We start from the raw sequence: 23702 nt of genomic DNA, 5'->3' as shown, positions 1-23702 counted from the left end.
GTTAGGAGAGGGAAAATCCCTGAATGGCAGACATGGCTGGTAGACTTCAGTTGTTTCCCACAATTCATTCATCCATTCTCATTTTCTCTCTCTCTCCCCCAACCCACCACCTAATAGTTTTAGCTGGGGACATGGCCACGTATCTAGACATCTAGAGACGCATTTACCAGTAGCCCTTGGCTAGGTGTGGCCTTGTGATTAAGTTCTTAGCAATAAAATATGAGCAGAAGTGATCTGCCTCATTTGCTTCATAGAAAATTGCACTCCACTTCCTCTCCAGTGAGGAGATGCAACAATGAATCTGTTTGGACCCAGAGAATGAAGGCCCTTGGGGAAGAGAGTAGAGTTGATCCACCAGTTGGGTGGCTGGATGATCTCCTGAAGCAGTCACCCAGAACCCCAGAGAAACAATTAAGCCACTCTTATTTTGGGTCTCTGTTCAAACACTTCCACGTCTACCCTAACCAATGAAAAGTGCATCATTTTGTTATACTTTATACTTCATTTTGTTGTCTTTAAAATGTCGTTTCTGTGTTCTTGTTTAGTGGTTGCCCTGCAGAGGGTGGGGTCAACCCCCCACCCACAATGGGTTTGGATGTTGGACTGATGATACGGCGCACATTAGGAGGATGGAACAAGCCTCATCACTCCCAGCGTGGGATTTTGTGGTGAGAATACAGGAGGTGCAAGCTGGTCCAAGTGGCAATAGCGAAGCAGTTTGGTTGGTTTTAGCTTTTTTTGTGGCCAGGACGCAGGGCCAGGTCACAGTCCCTACCTGGTGGGGCTGGCTGGCCCAGGTGCGGGGCAAAAAGGAAAGGGGAGGGTGAGACTTGAGAGCTGTTAGTGTTCAAACATCCAAAATGGAGTTTTCCTCTTTATAACAATCCTGAAATAATATCTTAATAAGAACCTGATAACCAGATGGAAGAATAATCTTCAAATCAGAAATGGTTAAACTGACTTATATACTTTGGTCACGAGAGCATTAGCATTCCAAACACTAAGAAAATGTGTAAATCCATTTCTTGCTGCCACTGTTCCAGATTCTGAAAGCTGTCTACCCATGGATTAAGAAATGTTGGAGACAGGAAAAGTCACTGAGGCCCATTACAACGGTAAATTTTCTTATGATGTGTAAATGAATTTTAATCTCGCCAAGAGATGCTAGAAGAAAAGAAAAAGAATAAACTTTCAATGACAAACTTTCAGTGAACAAAGCTGCTTTTCAAACTAGCAAAAAGTAAAATAATATGCCATTAGCAGAAGACTAATCATGCCTTTGTATAATTGTGTTCCTTTCAATAGAGGCAAGTTATTAAATGTATATTTAAAAGTGTTTGGTCCTAATATCTTTATAAAACTTACTAGGTAACTCACAAATTTAAAAAAATCTTTTGTCAGACCACATGTCACCGTACTTATAAAGGATTAGAACAATTATGCAAATCAAATTCTAGAAATAGCTCTGGGTATCCCATAATTCCTCAAGATAGATATGCAAATTAAGCTGATCATGACTGTGGGTTAAAGAATTACACACTGTACAGTTACACTCTTTTATATCACTCTGCAGACTGAATACCTGTGACAGGGGTTCTTTCCTATCTCTCCTCCACCTTCGTTTTCTACCCAGCACATTGTCATGCAAATTGGTCAATACTCAGGAAATACATGGGGAAAATATATGGGGGGATACAAGGAAAAGAAATAAATGTTAAATGAAAAAGACAAGGAAAAGTTTCATCTTGTGGATTTTAAATTTCATCATCTCTAGAGAATATTTTAGTAAGTAAGGTGTGTATTTAGTTGGCACTGAAACTTGAATAATTTTTCAAAGCCTTTTGAAATTACAGCACATCTGTATCTTTGAGAAAATGAAAACGTTTATTGCACTTTCCAGGTTCCAACACAGGTTCCAATCAAAAAACAGTGTGTGCTACTCAGATACCACATCCTGGCAGAAAATAAGGTCTCCATTCTAGAAAGCTACACAGACTGGCGTGATTCAGGTAATATAAATGTATCAGGGAAATTTTTTTTTTTTCCCCTAAAGCCCCAGTAGATAGTTGTATGTCACAGTTGCAACTTCTAGTTGCAACTAGTCCTTCTAGTTGCTGTATGTGGGACGCGGCCCCAGCATGGCCGGACAAGCCGTGCATCGGTGCGCGCCCGGGATCCGAACCCGGGCTGCCAGCAGCAGAGCGTGCGCACCTAACCGCTAAGCCACGGGGCCGGCCCTGGGGAAATTTTTAAATATATACTTTTCCAACAGTTTACATGTTCTCCACCTAGAGTAGGCTGGCCACTTAAAAGCTTAATTGATAAATAACTTACTCCTCCTAGAAGCCACGTAATAACAGCTTTAATTTACCTGTCTCCTTCATGTAACAGAAAAATAAGAGTATTGCATTTATGCCTTGACATTGCAGTTTAAAACATTTTGTATGTTTTCTCTGTGTAATTTGAAGTGACTTCAAGACTTCAGGCTTTCAGGTATAAATTTCAAGCTGTTTGTCTTCAGTGCCTGCAACCAGGATACATGGTGGGTTGAGTACCTAGTAAGCATTTTCCCCCTCTTTTCTGTTGATCAAAAGCACAAAATACCCTCTTCTGTAGTGTAAACCCTCTACTCCCCCTTCCTTTGGGAGAGGAGCATAGTGGTCTTGTTGAGGGCTACCTGTGTGATTTCTATTCAGTTCTGGCATTTCTGATCAATAGCATCTTTGCTGGCTCTCTTTGCAACATGATTTTATGTAGCAAACTTCCTCCATTAAAATGACCACATTCCTACTGGCACTTGAACATTTGGATCGAATGGGAACAGAACACTTTGAACAGAGAATTATGTGCTTTTATTTCACTTAGAGGAATTTATTTTAAAAACGGACTCCGGAGTGAGGAGAACGTGGGAGTCAGAAAGAAAAGTAAGAACCCAGGGGGAGGGGGAAGATGGAACCTGGACAAGTTTTGTTCCAGTCTTCTGGTTTTTCCTGCTTCCTCAGTTGGGTAACCAGAGATAGAATGCCCAGGGCCCTCTCCAGACAATTGATTATCTCCCAGCTCTTTGTCTAGATCCCTCTGTTGGCATCTATCATGTTCTGCCTTGATTTATGGTTTGGGGCACATTTGCCAAGTTTCTCTGATTAGCTTGATGACTCACTAGCAAGAGAACTGGACCTTTCTTATCCCTGTGTCCCTCTGCACTGCCCAACACAGAAACTGGCTTCTTCTTAGTTTACAATACCTATTGATTAGATGGATTAATTCAGGTAGTTTTCCAGATTCCTATAACTAGATTTATGATATCAAAAAGCTTAAACATACACTGATCAAAAAAGTTTTATAAAGTGTAATTAAACTGAACCAGCCTAGTAATAGGTATCTTTTTAATCTTCTAAATTTATTTCAGTCTAAGAAGTCAAGTCAAATCTATCTTACTATTTTTCCAGAGGCAGGTCAATTTAACAGTTAACAGCAGGCTGACTGATCTGATACTTGGAAAAAGTGAATTAAATATGTCTAATTTTTAAAAAATTTGTGAATACGGTTCCAGAATATTAAGTCTACCTATGAAAGGAGTAGAGCGGATGGAGTAGTTTTAAGTAGTGTTGCAGTTAATTTTTGCTTCAAATAACAGCTACCCTAAATATTAGTGCCTGAAGCAATAGTAGTTTTTATTTCAAGACTAGAAGTCTAGAGATATGAGGTTGCTTTTTTGCAGCTCAACAATGTTAAAATAGATGCCTGCTCTTTTTATCTTTCTGGTTTGCTATCTTCACTGTGTTGACATATCTCTTCTCGTGGTTGCAAGATGGCTGCTGTGGCTCCAAGCATCATACCCTCACCAAAAACATCCCAAAAGGAAAGAAGAAGGAGGGCAAGAGGGCTCTCTCTTCATGGGCTGGGTTAGACCCTGAAAGTCTTGTTCAAGTTGGGGAAAAATCATAAAGGATCCCTTGGCCTCAGATCAAGTTTGCTTTTACTTCTGTTTACTCCAGAAACAGCTAATTAACAGTACAAAGGATATTGATATGGGTTTAGAATGTGGGTGGGTGGAGACAGTTTCCCATTACTTCCTTTGCCCCTCATAGAGGGGATCCTGAAGTTCAGCGGTCTTGGCAGATCACACAGAGTGACACATCTGCCAGGTGAATGGAGAACAGTATTTGGGGTCTGCTGCATTTTATGACCCCAGCCACCTCGGTGCACAGACAACTTAAAGTGCCAGTAAGACAATAAGTCTGCTACTCAGATTGCCATGGCACTCGGATATAAAGACTGAGTTTGGAGCCTTGAAAATTTTGCAGGGCCTGCACTGGGACAATAGGCTAGTTCACCCTTTATGTCTAGGGACAATAGGCTAGTTCACCCTTTATGTCTAGGAGCTTACCCCTTATGTCTGATAGCTTAATAGCAGTTGAGTTGGGGAAAGAGGGAGTGAGGACTTTGGACACAAGAAACAATACACGCAAAGGCGTGTTGATGTGACACAGTATGATCTGTTCAGAGCACTGCCAGTGATGTGGCGTGGCTGGAGTACAGGTCCTTAGAAGGGAGTGGGAGTGGGTGAGACTGGAGAGGAAGCCAGGAGCCAAAGGCATGTACCAGGCACAGGAGTGCAGACTTCACGGAGGTGAATACAAGGTACCCTGAGAGCACAGAGGAGGGGTGACTGGAACAAGAAGGGCTTCCAGAAGTATTGGATCTGGGTCCAGCACAGACCCGATGTTCAACCAGGACCCAGGGTTACAGTTGTATAGGTTAGTTACGCCTGTGCTATCCTAGTTATTAAACATTGTGAATGTCGGCTCTGCTCTAGAGGGGCTGGTGAGGGATTCCCAGGCAGAGAAGGGGGATGGGCTTTCCAGGGAGAGCTTATACAAAGGTAATCAGAGAAGGGAGAGATGGAAATACAAGGGGAGGATGAGGCCTGGGTGGTGGAAGGGCCAGACCATGAAAGGCCTTCTGTTGCAGGCAAAGAAGTTTGCAGTCCATCCAGTAGGCCTTGGAAGGACAGTAAAGAGTAGACCCAATCCCACCAACTCAGCAATCCACCTGCAAAACTAACCCTGGCTCAGCACTAGGACCCAGGACCCTCTTACCTCTTAGGGGACAGGGCATTTGAGAATGTAGAGGGCTGATGGTGAGACCAAAGAGTTGGCAGAAATAATTGTCATGTTTTATTTTTAAAAAGAGAGAAAGAAAGAAAAAGAAGAAAGAAAAGGGAGGGAAGGAAGGAGAACGGGAGGAAGAAAAGAAAAAAGAAAGAGAAAGAAGAGGAAAAAAGTGGAAACCAATATGGCAAAACTGACAAGATTTGGCAACGCTGAATGTTGGATACAGAGATTATTATTCATCACTATGGTTATTGATTTGTTATATACTTCCCCACTTCAAGATCTTTCATTTTTAAAAAAATGAACAGTGTCAGGTGGCAATGTACATATAGTCTTTCTGCAAAGCTATTTGGTATCAAAAGACCTAAAAATGCTCATTTTTGACTCAATAATTCCATGCCAGGACATGCAGATGAAGATTTATATATAAGAAATCTATTTTCATTGCTTTAAAGATGGTGACAACTCTCACCCTGGGGGGCAGGGGTGCTAAATTAACTTCCCAAATAAACTAAAGGAGCTATTTTAAGGGAAGTCTTCCCCACATACACTGTACCCATCCTGGTACGAGTCGAGTATTCTGAAACACAACTAACCTTTTCCTGATTAGTTTTTATTAATATAATTAACAGTCAAAGTACATGTTAACAGATTCATTGATCCAAAAGGCTGCTGCAGTGTGAGGGGCTTTTCGCCCCTGCACACTTTTCCCCTAGACGCCTTGTTTCTCTGCCTCTCTTGGTTCTTCCTCTTTCGAGCTGGCTGTCATTTCTCATTACTCTTCACCTGAACTCTCATTAGAAATCACCCATCAGAATAAAACAAAACATGGGCCGGCCCTGTGGCTTGGTGGTTAAGTGCGCGCACTGCGATGCTGGTGGCCCGGGTTCGGATCCCGGGTGCGCATCGAGGCACCGCTTCTCCGTTCATCCTGAGGCCGAGTCCCACATACAGCAACTAGAGGGATGTGCAGCTACGACATACAACTATCCACTGGGGCTTTGGGGGGAAAATAAAATAAATAAAATCTTTAAAAAAAAAAAATAAAACAAAACAAAGCAAAACCAGATAACCCAGTTTGTACATAGGTGTCTGAACAGAGGCCTAGAGGAATGCCTCCAACCATCTGGGGAACTTGATAAAAATGCTCTTTCCTCGGTCCTGCCTCAACCCCTCCTAGTAAGAATCCCTGGACCCTGCAAGCACTTAAGGTAGTTCTTATGAATGCAAAAATTTGAGATTCACTGGCTTATGGGTTCTCTTATGAAAAAATTTCCATGAACTCAAGGCCAGATAGAGCCAAAGGATTGTCTCTGTGTAGTCGAGCTGCTCCCTAAGCTGGAGTTGTTCAGGAGCTGGCCCTGATGGCTAGATTCCTGTGCCATGCCAGGTGCTAAATATTCTGAATATCACACGGGCTTAGTGACTTCTATTTTTTGAACTTGGATGACTTGGGTGGGTGGGGGGTTAGATGAGGAGAGATTTACTTCCTGTCCTCTCTGTCTTTAGGTTAGCTGAGATTTCTGATGATTGGCCCTTGGATAATTAACATCTACCTGGTCTCATGACCTGGGGAGAAATCGGGTAATAATTACTCATATTTTCCAAATATGAGACTGTCTGCCCAGACTCACTGACTTTTACAGACAAAATAAAACAATGCTGACCACTTATCAGAGATAAATTGGCCACATCCTCTTATTATGACTTATCACTCCTGGACTGAACACTTAATAGTTTACATTATGCTCAGCTAAAATAAATTTCAATATACTTACTGCACCCATTTTTAATTATTATTTTTATCAAAACGATTTCTTTGTTGACACACTCATGTTTTATATGTTCATAAAAAAGTTTTAAAGCAGTGTGTATGTCTACTGCTTCTTCCCTTTAAGGAGAAGATTTGCAGATTTTTATCTTGCATTTTAACAAGCCTCCAAATGTCTTAGATATGCCAATAGTCAACCAAACTAAACAACATGCACTAAAGGATAATAGAACATGAGTACCATACTTAGATGTATATTAGTACCAGTCACAGCCTAAAACAACAACAGCAACAAAAAACCACTCCAGAATGAAAATACTGGTATATTTGTATAATGCAAAGAGAAATACATATATAAATCCTCAAAACGGAAGGTACATTAATAAAAATGTAGCATTATAAGCAAAAAATATTATACAGTACTTGCAGAATTTAGTCTTTCAATTTAAGGTTACAACGTGTCTAACAAAGAAATATTATTTGAAATTATAGTTCTCATTATTAATTTAAAATAACCATCAGTAGAACAGCACAGCTTAACCTAGCAAACATTTTAAGGAAATGCTTCATCTCGTAGAAGTAGAGTATCATTATATTCCATTCATTTATACCATGAACAACAGAAGAACAATTTTCAAAGTGGAAATTAGTTTCATAAAACAGAATAAAACTGGGCTCCTCAAAAAGCACAAACTGTTTCCATAAAATTATTTTAATTTTTATTGGCAAAAAATACCCAAACAAGTTTGATTTAGTATGCTGCTTCTCAGAGCCCTCCCAATCCATGAACCACAACCAGCACGTAGAAAAACATGCAATACCGTATTTTCTCCACACCATTACTAACCAAAACACTTCACTCTTTTAAAAGTTACAATTTTACAGAAATGTTTCCATTCTAGATTGGTATAATACAGAGAGCAGTTGTCGCTGATGTGTATCTTCTAGTAGTATCAAGTAACGTAGGAAACAAATCTTGTTACTTGTCACTGCTTAAAAAACGACTGCCTTGCTTCTCACGCCCATTTCTGCTCTTTTCATACGATATCAATACTGAACAAAGTTCTCAACACTTGCAAAGAACCAGGGCAGCACAACTGACGCCACGGCTGGCAATTCAGAGGGAACTTAAGACAATTGTCCCCCCGTTCTCCTGCTTCCAACAGAAGACCCTCAAGAAATCGAGCTTGTGAAGTCCCCCTAGATTCCTCTACTTCACTGCAAAATGTAATGCCACTTGAGGTTGTCAAAAATAGCTTCTGTAGAAAACTGGCCATGGTCTTTAGGAAACGTTGCATGAAGAAAATTAGTTTAGCCTTTATTTTTTTAAAAAAGAAAAAGGAATAACACATGGAATAAAAGACGTGAGTACCAGTACAAAGACTCCACGGCCTATTGTCAGGATGAAAATATATTTAGGAGGACCAATGCGTGGAGCTGGGGTGGGGCTGCAACGTGGAAACCCACCCCTCCCCCGCGAAAAAAGGAGTCTGTACAATCCAACTGTTTATCCATTTTGAGAGTCATTTTGAAGGCAGCTTTAAAAATTAAAAAGAGGGCAGGAGGGGAGAAACGACGTCACTGTCCAAGCCAAAGGGAAAGGCCGGGTTGGGGTGCACGTGGTGGGCGAGCCCCTCATAGGCCAATGCCTTTCAAGTCGCAGGGGAGGGTGGCCTGGGTGGTCTGGGGGCTCTGGCAGCAGGGGAACTGGGCCCTGAAGCAGTCCCTCAGCTCCCTGTTGAAGAGGAAGCACACGACCGGGTTGATGCCGGCCTGCGCGAAGGTGAGCCACACGGAGGCCGTCAGGTAGGCCTGGGGAACGGCGCCGGGCCGCACCAAGACCCGCAGGTAACTAGCCACGACGTAGGGCCCCCAGAGGAGCAGGAAGAGCAGCGTGACGGCATAGAACATCTTGCACAGCCTCTTCTCCGTCTTGAACTCCTCGAGGACGAGCAGGCGGCGCGCGCCGCGGCCAGGCCCGGCCGGCCGGATGCCCACGAGCGCGGGCGGCGTGGGCCCGCGGCCGAAGCCCGCCGTCCAGTTGGCGGCCGCCTGGCCGGTGGCGCCGGGGCCGTGGAAGGTCCAGTCGTGGCTGACGGCGGGCACGAGGCGCGCGGGCCGCATCTTGCGGCGGTCGTGGATGAAGAAGAGCAGGCGGAGGTAGACGAGGTGCGTGGCGCCCACCACCACGGCCAGCAGCAGCAGGAAGCCGAGCGCTCCCGGGGCGCCGTCGGGCCGCTGCTCCAGGGCGCACGGCGCGTCCTCGTCGTCGCCGCCGCCGCCGTCCAGCACGGGCGGGAAGGCCGCGGCCAGCGCCAGCGCCCAGGCGGCGCACACCAGCATGGCGGCGCACGGCCAGCCGGCCAGGCGCTCGGCGTAGAAGCGGTGGTGCGCGATGGCCAGGTAGCGGGTGACGCCCACGCCGAGCAGCAGGAAGGCGGCGTGGAAGCAGAAGAGCGCGGCCAGGAAGGCGAGCAGCTTGCAGCCGAGCGCGCCCGGCGGCGCCCCTGTGGCGGCCGCCGCGCGCCGCGCCGCCAGCATGACGGCCGGGAGGCAGGCGAGCGCGCGCAGCCCGTCGGCCAGGCACAGGTCGAGCAGCAGGTAGTACGGGGCGCGGTGCAGGCTGCGCTCCCGCACGATGAGCAGCGCGAACAGCACGTTGCCCGCCAGGCTCACGCACAGCAGCAGGCTGAGCGTGGCCAGCTTGAGGCCCAGGGCGGCCGCCTCGCCGCCGCCGCCGCCGCCCGGCTCGCTCGCGTTCGCCATCGCGGCCTCCCCAGGCCGTGCGCGCCGCTCCGCTCCGGGGGGCCGCTCCCGGCCGCGCCGCTCCGCAGGCCGCCCGGCCCGGGCTCGGCCGCCGCGCGGGCCCTGGGCGAGCTCCCGGGCCGGGGGGCTCAGCCCGCGCCCAGCTGGCCCCTCCTCGGCTCCCCGAGCCGCCGCCGCGCCGCCGCCATCTCAGGAATGATGCGCGCAGGAGGCGACGGCCACTCCCTGCGCCTTGGGCACCGCGGGCTTCACTGCGGACAGGGCCGCGCCGCCCGCAGCCCCCCGCATCCTCCTCCTTCTCCTCCTCCTCCGCCGCTGCCGCCGCCGCGCCTCTTGGCTCTGCCCCCCGCCGGGCCCGCCGCCGCCGCCGCCGCCGCTGCGGAGCCCCCTCCCCTCCGCCGGAGCGCGCAGCGCGGCCGCCGCCGCCGCCAGCTCCGCCGAGGCAGCCCGCGCCGCCCGTGCCGGGCTGGGCTGGGGGCGCCGCCGCGGCAGCTGCGGGGCCGGCAGGCGGCCGGGAGGGAGGCAGGGCCCAGGATGCAAGGTGGTGACAAGTCGCGTTTGGCCCCAGGTAACGGGGGTCTGGCGGCGGGGTCCGGCGCCCGCCCTGGGGTCACAGTGGCCGTGCGCGGGGTGGGGAGGATGCTTGGGATGGCAGGGTCGGGAGGCCTCCGGGGGGCGGGGGGCAGGAATATCTGGGATGAGCATTCTGCCTGCAAGCTAGTAAGAATTTACAGTAGTAATCATCATCATGTAATCGCTAATATTCAGGTGAGCACTGATGTGGGTGGCAGTGTTCTGGGGAGGTGTACAAACATCATGTCCCTCAACGTTCACAGTAACTACAAAGTTGGTTGTCTTCTTAACCCCACTGGTATCTGAGGAAGGAGAGGCTTGGAGGTCAAGGGAGTTGAGAGCCGGTAACTGGCGGTGCTGAGATTGGAATTTCACTAGGTCTGATTTCCAGGGCTGGACTCACAGCGACTCTGCCTCGCCTGTGGTCTCAGTGAACACATGTCAGAGACAAATTCAGCCTTTTCTCTTAAGTGACTTGGAAGGTGAACCCCATGACACCTTCCTCCCAGGGTATCTATTTTCTGGGTAAGCCTGAAAGGGCAGCCCCTGTTCTGATCCTCAGACGCGCCAAATTCTCTCAAGGCTTTGCACATGCTGTTCCCTCTGCCTGGTCCAGCCCCACAGCAGCCTCCCCATCCTTTGGGCCATCCTTCTGACCAGTCTTTCTTACTCTGTATCACTGCCCATTCATTTCCTTCTAGCACTTGTAATTTATCATTACATATTTTTATTGCTTTTTAAAATCCTATTCTTCCAGCTAGTCTCTAAACTCCACGAAGGCAAGGGGCCATGTCTCTTTTTTGTACCATTGTATCCCAAATGCCTAGGATGGTAACGCCAGTTTTAAGGAATATTTTGTTTCTCAGGTTCACTAATATATATATATTTTTTAATGCAGAACATTAATTATTGCCTGCCTGCTAGGTGCATGGCAGGCATTTCGATGGCCATTTCTAGCACAACATGAGATCATAGAAGGCCTTGATCATTAGGCTGAGAAGTCTAAACTTTAGTCTGTAGGTAGTAAGGAGCCCCTGAAGGTTTCTGAGGAGAGTGACATGATTAGAAGATGTGCTTCAGGAAGATGATTTTGGCAGTAGTGTTTAAAAGGAATGACAGGGCATAGCCTGGAAGTCTAGTCCAGAGCCTCCAAGTTTAACACGGAAATCACCGGAGATCCAGGTAAAATGCAGACTCTGATTCAGTAGGTCTGAGATGGAGCCCAAGATTCTGCACTTCTAACAAGTTCCTAGGTGATACTAATGCTGCTGCTGCACAGACTACACTTTGAGTAGCAAAGACCTTGAAGACAGTTGGGACATTTTGCAAAAATCTGTGATGGCCAGTGATGACCAGACTTAGGACCTCTAAGTGGCCAGGGGCAAGTGGCTGACCAGGCAGCTCTGCAAATATTTGTTGATAGAAAAGAAAAATATATTTTGGAGAGTATTTTGGTTAGGAATTGCATTTTGATAATAGTAGCTAAAAAAATGTACGTGAGTTTATTTTCCTCATGAAACAAGAAGTCTGGAGGTCAGTGGTTGCTGTCATTGAATTATTGGCTCAAGGACTGAATCTCTGAAAATCTTTTAGCACTTCCCTCATGATCACTAGGCCACTGACACGCCAGTCATTGCTTCTGCATTCCAAGCAGAAAGAAGAGAAGGAAAAAGCAAAAGTGTTCCTGCTATCTGAGTAGGCCCCCTCTGAAGATTTTTAGAAGTCCTACATTATAGCAAACACTTACCTGTCACTGGCTACCACTACCAGGAAGGGAGTTTGGGAAATGGTTTATTTTTTTAAAGCCAGACACAGCCATAGAGAATGAGATCCTATTGTGAAGTGGACCTTAGCACTTGTGCTGCTTCTGCCTTCTTGTAACCTACACAAAGACACCAACTCTGGTTCCTCTATGATGATTTTTATGGCATGCTCCATTTACTGAGCAGTTGCCGTGTGCCATACACTGTACTGAATACTTGACGTGTGTTATTTCATTTAAGCATTGTAAGGGCCACATGTGCTAGGTCCTGTTACAATCTTCATTTTGCAAATGAAGCAGGGAGATTAAGGAATTTGTTCAGGCTTTCACCACAAGTAAATGTGGAGCTGGGATTGCAAGGCAGAAAGTCTGACTCTACAGCCCACACTCATAACTACCATACATATTGCCTCTTAATCATAACTGCCAAGAAAGTTACTGAGTTTCTAAAAACAAACAACAAACAAAAATTACTGATGTTCATGTTCACAAAATTATAGCTCCTTCAGAGAGGGAAGGATTTTTCAACGCCATGTAATCTAACACTTTTATTTTATCAACAGACTCAATGACTGAGTGGGAGGTAGAATCCAGGTCTTCTCAGTCCTAGGTCAGTACCCTTCCCACTTAGTTGAAATAATAACATTATTTGTTCTTACGAACACATGACATTGCACAAGTCACTTAACCTCTTGGAATCTCAGATGTTCCCATTTACAAAATAGGACATCGGACCAAATGATTTCTGAGGGTCCTCAGCTCTGAAGTTCCATTTGTGTAAGAGAAAATGAAAGTTAAATAGTTATATAATCCCAAGTGGGGAGAAATTTATTCTTCAGAAAAGGACACAAAAGAAGAGTCATTGGTCCCTTTTAAGTTAGATTTCTCTGTGTTTTCTACTTCTCTCTATGGCTCAATATGCTTCTCTTTGGGATTTGAGAGTTGGTTTAGTCATTTGCCCAGGATCAAATAGCAGAAGCAGCAATAGAAAAGATATAAATCATGGCTCTCAAGCATTTATATGCCTGCTTCTTTCATTCTCAACATTTGTTTGGTAGATTAATACATAAGGAAAGACTATTAACATTTCATTGCCAGAATCAACTTATTTTCCTTTTATTGTTTCTAAGAAGCTTCAGACAAGAATTTTAAAAAGTTTCTTAGACACCAAGTTATGTGTCTGCATCTCAAAGCAGAACAGCTCTATGAGATTTTTCCCTATAAGAAAAATTTCCATTTTGCTTGTAACCAAATTCTTCCTTTTGCAATAGATAGAGAAGTTGGGATTTTCCCCCAAAATCAGTTTATGTTACTTCTGTGCTACACATATAGATGGTGTGAATGGTAATGGAAATCTGGACTATTCAGAGGAACTGGTTGACACACCTTGAAAGATACAGTCAAGGCCATGGGTGCCATGATCCTGGGAGTCAGTTTGGCCGATGTCTCCTGCCCAACCTCAGGCTCCTGGCCATTGAACAGCAAGTTAGAGAAGGTTGATTTGACCTGTCCCAACTCTTAGAAAACATGAGCCAAAGTCTACGTCCAATGGATGTTGGGTTATCAAAAGATAGCACTGATTGGCCTCTCCATGAGAGGAAGTCATGACTTCAGGAATGAAAAGACTTGGGGTTAGGTGTACCTCAGTTCATATCCAAGTCCCAGCAATTACTAGTGTGCATCCTTAGCCAAGTCCCTTGCTTCCTCAGAACTTCTGAACTTCAAAGGCCTGCAGTGAGGAAGATTCCATCAAATGTGATCCATTTACAAAGAGTGTGGCACAAGGTGTGCACACAGGTGGTGTGTAATAAATAGTAACTACAGTTATTCATGTTTGCTCTTAATGCACACATGAATGCAGACTATAAATGCCTTGGCTAACCATGTCTTGATTGACTTTTATATTCCCCACCTCAACTTAGCCTAGCAGGATGCCCTATACATAGTGGGTTCTCGGTATTTATGTGGCAGGTACGAATGTCAGTCTATACAATCAAGGGTGCAAGAAATATAACTGCTTCCTAGAAACCTAACTTCTGACTCCGAGTTGCTATTTTGCCTTCCTGGTGGGGAAAAAAGTGTAACTTTAGTGCTTCTTGGGTTTCATCATGGCCCCTTGCTTCTTCAGGATGTGACGTAATTCCAGGGTGGTGCTCAGATTGCACAGTACATAGTCATTCAGGATAGTGTGTGCATGCGCATGGTGGGTATCCCATCTGATGTTTGGTCAGTTGTTGCCATATTGTTCCTGTCCTTATAGGCCATTGTGGTTTAGTGATTCTTAGCTGCCTCATGCCAGACTTAGGGTTGAGAATCTTGGCTGAGGATGCATGTGATATAGATGCATCCACACCCACTCCTCTCAGCATTATGTCTGGGAAATGGGGTACAGATCCCCTCTCTCTTAGTACCCTCTTCTCCCTTCTGCCTTCATCTCTGGGGACTCTCTGTCCACTCTGGCAGAAGGGAAAACCAGTTCTTTCTTGTTTCTCTGGGCAATATAATCCGTCAGTTCCCCTGGGAATCTATGGTCCCAGAATTTACATGTTTGGGAAAACAAAGACCAGGAAGCTACTTTGCCATAAACCTCTCCTAGGCAAGGAAGCCTGGAGCCTGCTATATGCTTGAATGTTGGGAAGGAAAGGGAAAAATAGAGGAAGAAAAATCATTAGTTCATAGCTCAAAATATTGTTCTTGATGCATATATTTCTTGAATGAATGACCGAATATGTGTATATGCATGGCATATTGTCACACTTCTGTGAAAACTCTTTAACAGTTGATTTTCTCCACATGCAAAAGAATGAAATTGGACCCCTACCTCACACCGTATACAAAAATCAACTCAAAATGGATCATAGACCCAAAAGTAAGAACTAAAACTATAAAGCTCTTAGAAGAAGACATAGGAGTAGATCTTCATGACTTTACATTAGGCAATGGTTTCTTAGATATGACACCAGAAGGACAAGTAACAAAAGAAAAACATAGATAAACTGGATTTTATTAAAATGTCAAGTTTGTGCTTCAAAGACCTCCTTCAAGAAAGTGAAAAGACAGTCTACAGAATGGGAGGAAATATTTTCAGATTGTATATCTGATGAGGGATTGTATCCAGGATATATAAAGAACTCACAACTCAACAATAAAAAGACAAATAACCCAGTTTAAAAATGGGCAAAGGTTTGAATAGGCATTCCTCCCAAAAGATATACAAATAGCCAATAAACTCAAGCAAAGATGCTTAACATCATTAGGAAAATGCAAATGAAAACCATAGTGAGGTACTACTTCACACCTACTAGTTATCAAAAAGACAGACAATAAATGATGTGGAGAACTGGAACCCTCATACAATGCTGGTGGGAATGTAAAATGATGCAGCCGCTGTGGAAAATAGTTTGGCAGTTCCTCAAAAAGTCAAACGTAGAGTTACCTTATGACCCAGCAATTTCACTCCTGGATATATATTCAAGAGAAATGAAAACATGTCCACACAAAAATTTGCACACAAATGTTCATAGCAGCATTTTTCATACTAGCCAAAAGGAAGAAATAATCCACATGTCCATCAATGAATGAATGGATAAACAAAATGTGATATAGCTATACAATGGGATATTATTCACTCATAAAAAGGAATGAAGTACTGATACATGCTACAACGTGGATGAACCTTGAAAACAATGTGCTAAGTGAAAGAACTCAAAAACAAAAGATCATATATTGTACGATTCCATTTATATGAAATGCCCAGAATAAGCAAATCCATGGAGACAGAGTAGATTAGTAGTTGGGGGCAGGGGAGTAGAAAGAATTGAAGAGTGACTGCTAATGAGTACTCGGTTTGTTTTGGGGGTGATGAAATTGTTCTAAAATTAGGTAGTTGTAATAATTGCACAACTCCATGAATGTCCTAAGAAACTACAGAATTGTAAAAACAAAAAACCATTTCATATTAAATTCAGGTTACCTGTGTGACCTTTGGAAGTATCCTTATTAAAAGATGGATAGGGGCCTGGAAAGTGATGTAGACTTCCTGTTTGTGCTTTCTGAGTGAATGTAGGCCTTTAAGGTGTGAATTCTTGTGCCCTTCCCTGGGGCTGGCCACAGAAATAAGTCATGTCTTACCATACGGTCATGTGTTGCCCCTTTGGTCTGCTTCGGCATTTACATGCTTTGATGCTGAAGTGAACTTGGGGGGGGATTAAGAAATTCTTATTCAGTCAGTAGCTTTCTATTGAAGTTGTCTATCCACTAGAAAAGCTATCATTTTTTTTGATTCAATAGTGCACTAAGGTGTTTTGCATACATTATCTAATTTACTCCTACAAAACCTTGTACCCCCATTTTACAGATGAGGAACCTTGAGTCATAGTAATTAGAGCAGTTAATTACATAGTCTATGGTCACACAGCGCAAAGTGGCAAAGCAAGGTTAAAATTTATTGTGTCTGGCCTGAAAGCCTGAATTCTTAATAAATATACACAGAACTGTGTCAACTAATACATAATTGAGGGAAAACCTATCCATATCTTATAAATATTAAACTGGGGGTTGTATCACCTGGTACAGAATTGAGAAAAAACATAATGCTGTAGGCAGTATTTTATTTATTTATTTTGTGTGTGTGTGTGTGCTGAAGATCAGCCCTGAGCTAACATCTGCCAATCGTCCTGTTTTTGCTGAGGAAGACTGGCCCTGGGCTAACATCCATGCCCATCTTCCTCCACTTTATATGGGATGACACAAGGCAGTGTGTAGGTTCACGCCAGGGATCTGAACCTGCGAACCCCGGGCCGCCGCAGCGGAGGGCACACTTAACCGCTTGTGCCACTGGGCCAGCCCCTGTAGGCAGTATTTTAATCACCTGAAAATGAACATTTCCGATATTGAAAAGAAACAGGAATCTACACTAACATGTTATCACCATTTATAATTCTCACTTTTGATATTTCTGTAATAATTTTTTTCAAAGAATTGTAGCCATGGCTCCACGTGAGAAAAAAGCCTTCTGTTATGTGGCGCCTCTCATTTCCATTATATTTAATAGCTGTTTAAACTCCCTCTAGTGGTTAAGTCATGTTGTGATCCTAAGTCTCGCTTTTTAAAGATTGAATGTATCCCCCAGGACAAGGGTGCTTCCGTGAGTGCAGAAGATTATAGGATCAAACCTGTTCCTTCAGTGTTCTCTTCCTGTGTGTGGAATAATGGCATGAATATTATATATCAAAGCTGCTACTGCTGTAATCCTCTCCTCCACCTCCCTCCTCTCATAGTTACTGAAAAGTCATGTAGTGCCTTGATTATTGTTACTTTCTGTTCTAGAGAATTACAGAGACTATACTTTCTAAAATATAGATTTTGGGGGGCACATACTGTAAGCTATGGAACTGAGACCCACGAGACACATCTTTATGGATGTACCTTCTGTTTCTTGAGTTTCTATTTTACCTGTTATCCAATGACTTTCTTGTAATGAAAAATGACAGTTCACCTCCTTAAAATACCTACCCTCTATGTACCTACACTTCCCACACACAGAAATGCTTCCTCTCCTCCCAACACCTAGCTGTGCATTGGGTTTTGATTTAGATAAGGTAGAAACTGTTTCATTGGCCAGAATTATTACTGTTGTTGGGGAGAACATCTGCAAAAATAACATGGAGTCTTACTTTAGAGACAAGGCAGACAGATTTTTATGGTGAAACAAGTCACATAAAAGGTATGACTTTGGCATATTTCTCCTTAGACTTCCATATGACCTTGAGGAGGTTTGATTTCAGTGTCACAGACATTTTGGTTAAACAGCTACGTTTCTCAGAAACCCCCCTGCTGCCACCCTTCCACCACTTTCTAACAGGCATAGAGTAGTTTAATGAGTATAAGTTAGAGTCTGCTTGCATCCATGAGATGTGGGATTGTAAAATTCCACACTGTAGTGTGGTTCACAGCTGAGTCATATATTATAACTACATTTTGTAAATTGTACAACTTTTGGTTTTCCATAGAGCTAATGATTGTCTTTTTTTCCCCCTTAATGTGATATGTGCCTATAAGTTACTTGACCTCAGACTTTTTGACAGAACCATACAGTTTCACTCAGGACAGCCAAATTCATCATCTAATCTATTGGTTATATTTTTGTCCTTGGAGACACCTATCCTGGAACTTTCATTCTCTTACTTCAATCTCATCTGCACAGCTATTGCCCTGTCACTTCCCTTCAACATCATGCTGGTTTCTTCACTCCCTTCCTATGTCAGATCTCGTTTCCTGGAGCCCACATTTTTTCTCTTTCTTGTTTTATTCTTTCATTTCATTTTTAGGGGTTGTGCATACATCAGTGGCTTCCTTAAAAAGGTGCTTTGGAGTAAATGTTTTAAGATTTTACATATCTGAAAATGCCCTTATTTTACCTTCATACTTATACTTAATGGATAGTTTAGCTGGGAATAGAATTTCTACTAGGTCTGAAATAATGACTAATGATGTTGAGCATCTTTTCGTATGCTTATTTGTCATGCTTTCTTTGTCAATGAATTTGTCCATATTTTTTCATTAGGTCATTTTTTTTTATTGACTTTTGAGAGTTTTTTCTATATTCTATAAACCAGATCTTTTTCAGACATACGGTTTGCAAATATTTTCTCCTGGTCTGTGGCTTGTCTTTTTATTCTTTCAATAGCATCTTTTGAATAGCAGAATGTTTTAACTTTGCAGTCCAGCTTATCACTTTGGATTATTTTATGAATCATGGTGTCATATGTAAGAAATCCTTGCTTAAACTACCCTCACAAAGATTTTCTCTTGTGGTTTCTTCAAGATGTTTTATTGTTTTAGGCTTTACATTTAATTCTATGTTCCATATTGAGTTAATTCTTATGAATGGTGAGGTGTGGATTGAAGTCCTATTTTTATTTTTGCATATTGACCTTGTATCTTGAAATTTTGCTAAACTCACTTGTTAGTTCTAGTAGCTTTTTTGGGTAAATTCTGTCAGATTTTCTATATAAATGATTGTGTTGTCTGTAAATAAAGACAGTTTTACTTCTTTTCCAATCTAGACGCTTTTTGTGTCTTTTTCTTGCCTTGTTGCACTAGCTAGAACCTCTAGTACAGTGTTAAATAGAAGTGATGAGAGCAGACCTCACTGGTCTCTTCCCCCATATTAAAGGGAAGGCATTCAGTTTTTCACCATTAAGTGTGACATTAGCTGTAGGTTTTTGTAGATGCTTGTAGATGAAGTTCCTTTGTACCCCTACTTTTATGAGGGTGGTTTTTTTTGTTTGTTTGTTTTTTTGTTTTTATCAAGAATGAATGTTGGATTTTGGCAAATCCAAAATGTCTTTTTTCTGAACCTACTGAGATGACCACATGGATTTACTTTTTTAATTTGTTAAATGATGAATTATAGTGACTGACTTTCAAATGTTAAGCCAACCTTGCATTCCTGAGATAAACCGCACTTGGTCATGATGTACTTGTCCTTTTTATATATTCTTGTACTTGCTAAAATTTTGTTTCAAATTTTTACGTTTATATTCATGAAGGTTATTGGTTTCTAGTTTGTTTGTTTTTTTTTTTCTTGTGCTGGTTTTTGTTTCTAGGTGAGGCTGGCCTAATGGAATGAGTTGGGAAGTATTCTCTCCTTTTCAATTTTTTTTTTTTTTTGACAAGTTTATGTAGAACTGATATTATTTTTCCCTTAAATGTTTGGTAGAATTTACCAGTAAAGCCATTTGAGCCTGTAGTTTTCTTCAACTAACATATTTAATTTCTTTTATAGTTATATGGCTATTCAGGTTATCTATTTCTTCTTCAGTAAACTTTGGTAGTTTGTGTCTTTTAAAGAATTTATCTGTCTCATCTGTGTTATTAATTCATTGTCACAAAGTTGCTAACTTTCTTTTGTTATTTTTTACATCTCTATGGAATCTGTATTGACATCACCGATCTCATTCTTAATTTTGGTAATTTGTATCTTCTCAATTTTTTCCTGAATAGTCTGGCTAAAGGTTTATCAATTTTTTTGATCTCAAAGAACCATATTTTGATGTCATTGGTTTTCTCTCTTTTTGTCTGTTTTCTTCTTTATTGGTTTCTGCTCTGGTCTTTATTATTTCCTTTCTTCTACTTAATTTCAGTCTAATTTGTGCTTCATTTCTAGTTGATTAACATGGAAGCTGAGTTCATTGATTTGAAACCATTATTCAAGCATTTGTATTATAAATTTTCCCCTAACTACTGATATGTGTGTTTTCATATTCATTCATTCATTTCAAAATAATTTCCCTTTTGATTTCGTTTTTGAACCCAGGGTTATATAGAAATGCGTTTGTTAGTTTATTAATATTTCAGGATTCCCAGAGATCTTGCTGGTATTTCTAATTTAATTCTAATATAATTCTTATTTAATTCCATTGTATCAGAGAACAGACTTGTATGACATTTCTTTTTTTTTTTTAAAGATTTTATTTATTTATTTTTTCCCCAAAGCCCCAATAGATAGTTGTATGTCATAGCTGCACATCCTTCTAGTTGCTGTATGTGGGACGCAGCCTCAGCGTGGCTGGAGAAGCGGTGCGTCGGTGCGTGCCTGGGATCCGAACCCAGGCCGCCAGCAGCGGAGCGCGCGCACTCAACCGCTAAGCCACGGGGCCGGCCCTGTATGACTTATTTCTATTAAATTTATTGAGACTTGTCTTATGGCCCAGAATATGGTCTATCTTGCTAGGTGTTCCGTGTGCACTTGAAAAGAATGTGTATTATTCGGTTGTTGAATAGAATGTTTTACAAATGTCAATCAGCTCAAGCTGATTGATAGTGTTGTTAAAATATTTTATATTTTTACTGATTTTGTATCTAATTGTTTTATCAATTATTGAGAGAGAAGTGTTGAAATCTCTGGCTATAATACCAGATTTGAATATTTCTCTTTGCACTTTTAACAGTTTTTGCTTCATGTATTTTGGAGGTATGTTATCGGAGCAAAAATGTTTAGAATTGTTATGTCTTCCTGGTGAATTGATTCCTTTATGTTATTAATTGACTTTCTTCATTCCTGGTAATATTCTTTGCTCTGAAATGTACTTAGTGGGATATTAATGTAGTCACTCGAGCCCTCTTTTGATGTGAAGTAGCACAGTATATATTTTTCTACTTTTTTTATTTTAAAAATTATTTTATGGTAGGATATGCTCATAAAATCAAGCTAAGGATCAGTGTACCTTCTAATTTTGCTTACAACCTAAGCCTGGGATTTCATGGTGTGTGTATGAATATGTGTTTGTGCATAAACACAAGTGTGTGGTTTTCAATAAATTCTCACGTTCTTTTGTTTTCTTAACAGTTTTTCTCATATATTCCTGGTGCACAGTAGGTGCTCAGTGAATATTTGTTAAATAAAAGTTTTTGTATACTACCTGCAGAGAGAAAAATAGACATTTTATCCTTTTACTTTTAACCTATTTCTGTCTTTATATTTAAAGTGTATTTCTTGGTAGGCGCCATTATTGTTGGGTCTTGCTCTTTTATCCAGTCTGACAATCCCTAACTTTCGATTAGGATATTTAGACTGTATACATTTAATGTGAGTATGAATATGATAAGATTTAAATCTATCACCTTGCTATTTGTTTTTTTTATTTGTCCCACCTGCTCTTTGTCCCCTTTCCCTATTTTTATGTCATCTTTTGAATTAATTAAATGTTTCTTATAATTTCTTTTTATCTCCTTTATTGGATTATTAGCTATAATTCTATGCTGTGTTAGTTTAATGCTTTATTTAGGGTTTATAGCATAATCTTTAATTTATCAGTCTACCTTCAAGTGATATTAAGCCTCTTTACATATAGTATAAAAACTTATAATAGCTTACTTTAATTTTTCCCTCCCAACCTTTGTGCTGTTGTTGTCACATATTTTATTTATGTTATAAACCCCATACTACATTGTTATTATTTCTGTTTAAACAGTTCATTGTCTTTTAAAGAGATTTAAATATAAGAAAAATTCTCATGTATTTACCCGTGTGATTACTATTTCCAGTACTCTGCATTCCTTTCTGTGGATCTGAATTCCCTTCTGCTATCTTTTTCCGTCTTCTTGAAGGACTTTATGTAACATTCTTTGTAGCTTGGGTCTACTGGTGATGGATACTTTCAGCTTTTGCATGTCAGAGCATCTTTATTTCTCCTTTTTTATGTTTTACTGATTTTCACTATTGTTTTTCTGTTTTCAATTTCATTGATTTCTGCTCTTATCTTTATTTTTCCCCCTTCCTTCTTCTTGCTTTGAGTTTACTTTGCTCTTCTCTTTCTAGTTTATTAATGTAGGAATTTAGATTATTGATTTAAGACCTTTCTTCTTTTCTAATGTAAGCATTTAGTGCTATAAATTTCCCTCTCAGCAGTACATTAGCTGCATCTAACATATTTTAGTATGTTGTATTTTCATTTTCATTCAGTTCTATGTATTGAAATTTTCTTTGAGACTTCTCTTTAGCTTATGGATTATTTATATGTGTATTGTTTAATTTTCAAGTGTTTGGAAATTTTCCTGTTGTCTTTCTGTTATTGGTTTGTTTTCAATTTGTTTAGGTTTGTTTTATGTCCAGGATGTAATCTATATTGGTGAATGTTCCAGGAGCATTTGAAAAAAATATGTATTGTGTTAAAGTGCTTTATATGTCAGTTAGATACTGTTGGCTGTTTTTGTTGTTCATTTCTTCTATACCCTTGCTGATTTTCTGTCTAGTAGTTCTATCAGTTGCTGAGAGTAGGGTGTTGAAGTTCCCAACCATAATTCTGGATTGCCTATCTCCTTTCTACCCTATCAGGATTTGCATTGGTGTATTTTGAGGCTCTGTTGTGTAGTGCACACACATTTGGGTTAAATTATGTCTTCGTGGTGGGTTGATCCTTTCATCATTATGTAATGTCTTTTGTCTCTAGTAAACTTTGCTCTTAAGTCTACTTTATCTGATATTAATATAGCTACTCTTACTTTTTTGGATTAATGTTTGCATAATATATCTTTTTCCATCCTTTTCCTTTCAACCTACCCATGTTATTGTATTTGAAGTAAGTTTTTGGTAGTAGCATATTGTTGGATCATGGGTTTTTTGGTTCCTGTCATTGTTTTTTGTTTGTTTAATCTGCTCTGCCTGGTGAAGGTAGAAGCCGAAGGTCCCCTCTTGGCCTTGCTGGTTTGGGTGGACGTGGGTTCACAGTTTTTTCCGTGGTGTTTGGCTAGAGTAGAGCAGTTATTGTATAAAAGTTTTCTGTCTTTGTAGGCTGCTCCTTTTTTGTCCTTTGGCTAGAGAAAGCAGACTTTTCTTGGGCTTTTTTTTCCTCTGCTCATTGGCATTTCCAGGTTGCCAGCTTCTCCAGCTCCAAGTCTGGGATATATGAGGCAAAAAGAAAACTCAGGGAGTTCACCACCATGTCATTCCTTGGGTCCCAAGCTCCCTGAGCTGGTGTGCCACCTTCTCGCTACCTTTCAGAGTCATCTTATGTTTGTTTTATATATAATGTTTAGGTTTTCACTGTACTTAGTGGGAGGAATTGGGAAAAGCATGTCTATTCCATCTTTCTGGAAGCAGAATTCTTCTCCATTGTTTCTGAAAAGATATTTCACTGGATACAGAATTCTAGGTTGACAAGTTTGTTTTTTCTTCCAGTACTTTAAAGAGTTTGCTCCAATATCTTTC

General features: G+C 41.7%; 1 protein-coding gene across 1 annotated transcript; it reads right to left on the bottom strand.

Annotated features, from left to right (window-relative positions):
- Positions 1-7191: 7191 nt before the first annotated feature.
- GPR27 (G protein-coupled receptor 27) lies at positions 7192-9727 on the bottom strand. Its single transcript, XM_087431340.1, has one exon. It carries the CDS (start codon positions 9652-9654, stop codon positions 8524-8526), a length of 1131 nt encoding a protein of 376 aa, XP_087287466.1. The 5' UTR covers positions 9655-9727; the 3' UTR covers positions 7192-8523.
- Between the last annotated feature and the right edge of the window lie 13975 nt (positions 9728-23702).

This window comes from Ceratotherium simum, chromosome 5 (genome assembly GCF_057802395.1).
Source record: "Ceratotherium simum simum isolate JZ-2026a chromosome 5, ASM5780239v1, whole genome shotgun sequence".
In the NCBI taxonomy this organism is placed as follows: Eukaryota; Metazoa; Chordata; class Mammalia; order Perissodactyla; family Rhinocerotidae; genus Ceratotherium; species Ceratotherium simum.
Note: the sequence above shows the minus strand (reverse complement) of the source record. Positions and strands in the feature narration are given on the sequence as shown.

Coding starts and splice junctions, on each gene's coding strand:
- GPR27 (XM_087431340.1), bottom strand. CDS start 9,654: ATGGCGAACGCGAGCGAGCCGGGCGGCGGCGGCGGCGGCGAGGCGGCC.